The sequence below is a fragment of the Musa acuminata genome, chromosome BXJ1-4, assembly GCF_036884655.1.
Source record: "Musa acuminata AAA Group cultivar baxijiao chromosome BXJ1-4, Cavendish_Baxijiao_AAA, whole genome shotgun sequence".
Classification (NCBI taxonomy): Eukaryota; Viridiplantae; Streptophyta; class Magnoliopsida; order Zingiberales; family Musaceae; genus Musa; species Musa acuminata.
In genome coordinates, this window is record NC_088330.1 from 2265830 (window position 1) to 2271829 (window position 6000).

The 6000-nt window shown below is 34.7% G+C and overlaps 1 protein-coding gene across 1 annotated transcript; it reads right to left on the bottom strand.

The window, feature by feature from the left end:
* Positions 1–1956: 1956 nt before the first annotated feature.
* On the bottom strand, positions 1957–6000 carry LOC135641107 (uncharacterized). The gene is made up of 3 exons (XM_065156159.1): positions 5298–6000; positions 3264–3511; positions 1957–2731 (listed from the first exon to the last, which is right to left on the bottom strand). The coding sequence occupies exons 2-3, from the start codon at positions 3507–3509 to the stop codon at positions 2168–2170; spliced, it is 810 nt and encodes a 269-aa protein (XP_065012231.1). The 5' UTR covers positions 3510–3511; positions 5298–6000; the 3' UTR covers positions 1957–2167.

Consider the following 6000-nt stretch of genomic DNA (forward strand, 5'->3'; position numbering starts at 1 on the left):
GGGTGGTGGGGCCCAATGACATTTCATTTGAGGCATTGCATGTGGCAAGTTTAGAAGGTTGTCTCATATTTTACAATTTTTTGGCCCTATATAAAATCAGAAAAAAAAATATTTATTTGTGTCCTCCAAATTTATTTATGCTGTTATATTTCTAATTAATATTAAAATCTTTTTGTGTCTGGAGACCTAATGCATAAAAAGATGAGAACAGAAAGGTCTTTTTTGTTATCTTAGAATTTTTATATTTAAAAATCAAAATAGTTTTGCTAATCATAATTCATAGTAATTGATTGGATGGACACCAGTGGAATTGGATGATATATACGAAGGATTTGTATATTTGGAAGGATATATATACTATATATACATTAATTTTTCGAAGGATATATAAATAAAATATTATAAATTTAAGATCTTAACTCTAGAAAGATTTTTTTCTTTTTTTCTTTTTTGACAAATAGCAAACGATGAGATTAGTCAAAGACTTAGAAGTCAAGATCCTCAAAATCGGGTCTATTTCATAGGAATGTTTTCTTCTATACATTCAACGAGTTATTTATAGCCTAGTTTAATATATAATCTTTGTTAGGCTTTCAATTACAAAAAGGCTTGACACGATTAGTTGTCAATATTTATATCCATGCGACTTTCCTTGTTATTATGATGTTTGATTCCTTTTATGGATTATAAACTTATCCTACAAAATAGTATAAAAAATAAAAAATATCAAACTATTTTATTATAAACATTCCACTATCATCAAATTTGATTTATAGTGTAAAACTTCCAAGTTTTTCGATCATAAAAACTATTTACACATCAATATGCACAAGAAAATCTATCTATTCATTCTTTATTGAATCTGACAATAAGTAGAGCCTATGATTTATTATCTAGTTTTTATTTTTTATTCACGCACATAAATCATGTGAATAATGTTTGTGAAACGGAAAGATCAATATGCTAGATGGATCTTTGGTATAAAATATCATAATAAGTCAAAATGAGACAAAGTCAGTATATTAATGATAAATCTTATGATATTTCGTTAGCTAAATCGATGGTGTTAAGAGAAATATGATTAAATATTTTATTTTTATAAGTATAAGGATCTCAATATAATTTTTTTAAATATATAGACCGAAATATTAGATGTAACTAATAAAAAAAAAAAAAAAGTAAACATCAACTTGCATGAGAGAGATAAGCCCAAATGCTTTAAACAGCTTCACAAATGAAACTAGCTGGAATATTTAGTGTTGAGGGGAGGTTGTTTGCACTCTATCTTCGCTAGAAGAAAGAATGAGCTGGATGATTTGATCCTATGTCACTGCAAGCTTATGTTTATGTTAGGGTTGATAACTATTCATTAAGATTCTAATAAGATTTTGAATTATTTGGAGAACAAGGTTATTTGAAAGAAGAAAAAAAAAATTTTGAAGGGAAAGAAATTCTCGATCTAATTATTTTGTAAATACTTGATGTATTTCAAGATCTTAAAGAGAACGAGGCATAATGGAAAATCACTTTTAAGTAGTCATATGATTTTTTTTTTATACATCTAAAGATACGAAATAAATGAAGAGAAAAGTTTGATGTTGGAGTCCGAGATGAAGAGAGAGTCTTGTTCTTTTTATTTGATTATTTTCATATACTGAATGATCTAAGTTCTTTCTTCTTCGTGTATATGGGTATATATATATATATATATATATATATATATATATATATATATATGGGGAAGGAAGGAGTGTCGAACCACGTAAATCTTACATCAATATTTTTTATTTACATTTTACTAAGTCAATGCATTTAAGTGTTATTAACTGAAATTTACAGAAAAGATGCATCACTATACACCATAGTAATTCAAGAGAAGAAAGACTGCTTCCATGAAACATGTATCATGAATTCTGTTTGCAAAGCTTCCATGACTGTTCTTACTGGAATTAGGCCTTCATCAAGCATTCAAGAGGAACATTGATTGCAAGAATATATTGGAGAAGCTAATGTACATTGTCAGATCACTTCAATTCTCAATGACAAAACAAAAGAAAAAGTGAGAGAAAAAAAATGAGCCTCGTAACCTAGAAAAACCTGATTGCCATTGACATCTAGCATCAGTGTCTTGTTCAAAGAACCAACATGGAGTGACACAGTCTGCAGCTCATGTCTTGTTCAAATTTAGAGCTAGAAGAAGCCATGAGGGAGTCTTCAAGTCTTCACTGTCCAAACCGGTAGAGGAGTCACCACATTCCTCTTCCTTCTCCACCATGACCGATCTCGACGAAAGCTGTGGCCTGGTATCACTTGTATCAGTATCCAGATGCAGCAGAGGTGTTTGTTTCTTCTCGTTTGAACTACAACCAATGCTTAGTGTCAACTCAGTTTGGCTTCCATCATCAGTCCATGAGAGTGGAGCTGCAGCCTGGTTCTTGACGGTCCTTGCTCCAAAGCTCTTCATCTGCACACTCGATGGATCCTCAGAGCAAATGCTTAGCTCCCTGGAGCTTGGGCCTGCTCTTGTACTGCAAGCTGCAGACTGGTGCAGGATACTGACATGAGAAGAATGGCTAGTGTTCGAGGTGGAAGCACTGCTCCAGATTCTGGTCTTGGTCTCTGCTACTGCTGCTGCAGTTTCATTTGGGAAAGAGCTGATGTTAATTTCCTTGTTTCCGAGCTCAGCCATCAGCATCTTCTGCACTCTGTACAGATGATGGAGTTCATGCACCTGCCACATCCAACAAATAGATAATTGTTTGGACAATCAATCCTACAAATAAGCTTTCGCCAGACAATTTCCGACCACCAACTGTTCTTCAGTGGAAGTAATCAGATTACAACAATGACAATAGCAAAGCCATAAGGTCTCAACTAATAAAATTACATACAATAAATTAATAGAAAATTTTGCAATATCAGACAATATCGTATGGATAGTAGTATTTATCGGTCTAGTAATTTACCAATTGTATGCAGAATAAGGTAAACTATGGTTGGTACAATGCCTGCACAGGACAATTCCTTTTATTTTTTTTGTTTTTCGGTATTTTTTTTAACTTTCTTTCAAAAACTTGGTAAATATCAGTGTATTAGCACTCGATACACTGATACGGAGCAGTAAGTTATCAGTCAAGGTCCTGACCGACGCAATATCAGTGCACAAAATTATGAACCTTGATTAATAGACTTGTAATACTGTCAATCTATCTAAATGTACCAATGCTTATTGGCTGCGCAACCGAAACAGGGATCATATTTACCTGCTGCCTCAAGATTTCTTCATGATGTAGCATTGTATTCCTTATGGAATTTCTGTCGTGGCACTGGAGAAGTCTCTCCATTGAACCTTTAATCTGGTTCGGATTGCAAAAGATGCTTGCCTTTACTGAAATGTTGTCAGATACAGCCCTGATATCTGAATATTTCAATCCTGTAGTCACTATATTACATTTGTTCTTTTGCAAGGTGATGAATAATCTATTAATCTGATGCAACTTTGAGCCCATTCCTGAGAAAGGAGGAGAAATGTCATCAAGGATCACTCACACAAGCACGAACGGCAGGTTGCAGGAAAGAAAGATTTGAACCTAAAAAACATGAGATGAGCAGATATATAGAGAGAAATATGGTGTTAGTCTAACATTTAGTTCTAGATATTAGATTGGACTCAAATTTAGGGTCCAATATGTATCAAATATTATCAGGAAGATAAGTAGCTCCACTTCAGGCTGGCTTACAATTATTTGATCTCATAGATAATACTTTTTATTCCTCAAGAAGGAAAAAAAAAAACTCTTGTCACTCGGGGAAACTATGCATACAAGTATTGTGAGAGATGTTCATTCTGTGAAAGCCAAGTCTTCTCTAAATGTAGATGAACGGATACATGAAAGGTCAGGTTAGCTTCCACAGGATTAATCAAACAGTGGCACTAAGACTTTCCTACATCACCTAATGGTGATTTTGATGATCAAAGTTGAAATTCTACATTATGTAAAAATCTTGCTTAGAAGGTAGATTAAAGTTACAAACACTTCTCCAGAGTTCTCTTCAAGGAAAATAGTATAGCAGACTGAAAGATACATGATGCAGGTCTTCAATCCTGAAGTTTAATGCATCACTCATGCATATAATATTCCACTTGATAAGATAAAAATTATCACTACATCATCATGTTTATTACCGCTCGAAGGAAAGTCTAAATAAAAGAGTACTTCAAGAGGCTTTTTTTTTTCCTGATTACTTCATACAACAATTCGAAGAGTTGCATTTCTAACTTAGAGTTCATTGTTGCTGACAACTGTTGGCATCATAGGTTTGAAAAATAATTAGGAAATGCAAGATAATCTGAGGCAGATTTATCTATTTCAAGAAGGGAAAACAATGAAATTTGGCTGAAGTACAAAGGAGATCTTACAACAAGCAACCATAGATAAGCCGGATCTAATGTTTCTTTCTGCTTTACGGCCTTTAAAGGCCTCAGTGCATTAATGCAGAAGATAATAACTATGTTAATCTTGTGAGTCTTTGCAATAAAATTATTAGTCTTGATATCTCCGTGCTAAAGCTTAAATATAGGAAAAAGATATTTCAGTAATGCTTCCACGAAATATATAGAGAGAACATGATTTATTTTATTAGACATCCAATCTTCCTCTAAGAATTTAAAAGAATTGAAGATAATAGAAAAGATCATATAACACAAGCTCAAAAAAGCAGAGTTGTAGAACAGAAGACCTAATTGACTGTAGAACAGAAGAGAAAGCTAATTTAAGATCACATCTCAGATCATATGTGATTCAGATGGACAAAAGAGAATACAGATAAAAGACTGATAAATGCATGTCAGCTGCCCTTTAAATCGAAAACCATTTTTTTCCCAAACTCAAAAGTATTCCACTACAGATCAGAAGAACAAAATTAGAACAACAATTCAAGCTTGTCTCCCTAGAGAAGGAAAAGGAAGAATGATGGGAAGCAAGAAGCTGAATCATGTTAGACGAAAAAAGAAGTGATGTCAACATGATCATGTTAAACTTCAGAATCTTGCAGCTCTCCACAAGATTGTGAAAACAAAAGTGATGTTCATCAGGATGAACCTGAATTGGTCACATTTCGGCAAAACACACTTGTTAGCGAAAAACTAGTCCTTTCTTGTGTTTCCAAATTGCATCGGTAAGATCCATCGCAACTCACAGCAAAACTTCAGCATCAAACATGTTAGAGAAGAACACATTTAGGACCAAACTAAATGTCACACAAAAGATAAGGTAATGTTGGAAGATATTTTTCACCTGCAAACTACAATTCAGCTGCTTGCCAAGCATCTTCTCCCTACCAACCTTTCTCTCTTCCAATTATTACCCCCATAAACGCCAAACCTCATTCCAGTAATGATGTCATAATTGAGACTAATCATCAGAGGAATCCAACAAATGGGGATCAGTCGAGCATATGCAGCTTGCAATTGCTCATAAGGAGAACAAAGCCTGCAGAGGAACAATGGCAGCTTGACAGGATATGCTGGGGAGGAAGATGCAAAGGAAAGGTTGAGAAACCCATGGTGGAATCAACCGCAGCATTAGATCATGTCCACAAGGGAGGAGGATGAAGAGATATCGCGAATCTGAATCAACACATACAACCAAATCTCACTTGGCCTTAGTAAGCCATGCAAGCATGTGAGGGAGATATTCCAGACAGCTCCTCAGCTCTTAACAGGACACCGAGATGGTCTGATGGGCTTATGCTTCCATTCCTTTACTCTTTCTCTCTCTCTCTCTCTCTCTCTCTCTCTCTCTCTCTCTCTCTAAGCAAACCAATCATTTCCATTTCCTATCCTTACAAGTAAGTGGGTGTTTTATCCACCAAGTAAAGCAAGTCATTTTGTGAATCGCAGTGACCAGAATCCTGGAATTGTCCCCACGAAGCAAGACCCAACCAATGGATTGACTTTTATCTACTGGAGGATGTGGCGAATTATTCCGGGGCATCGGA

Coding starts and splice junctions, on each gene's coding strand:
- LOC135641107 (XM_065156159.1), bottom strand. CDS start 3,509: ATGGGCTCAAAGTTGCATCAGATTAATAGATTATTCATCACCTTGCAA. Junction 2,732..3,263: donor AAGAAATCTTGAGGCAGCAG/GTAAATATGATC, acceptor TGGATGTGGCAG/GTGCATGAACTCCATCATCT.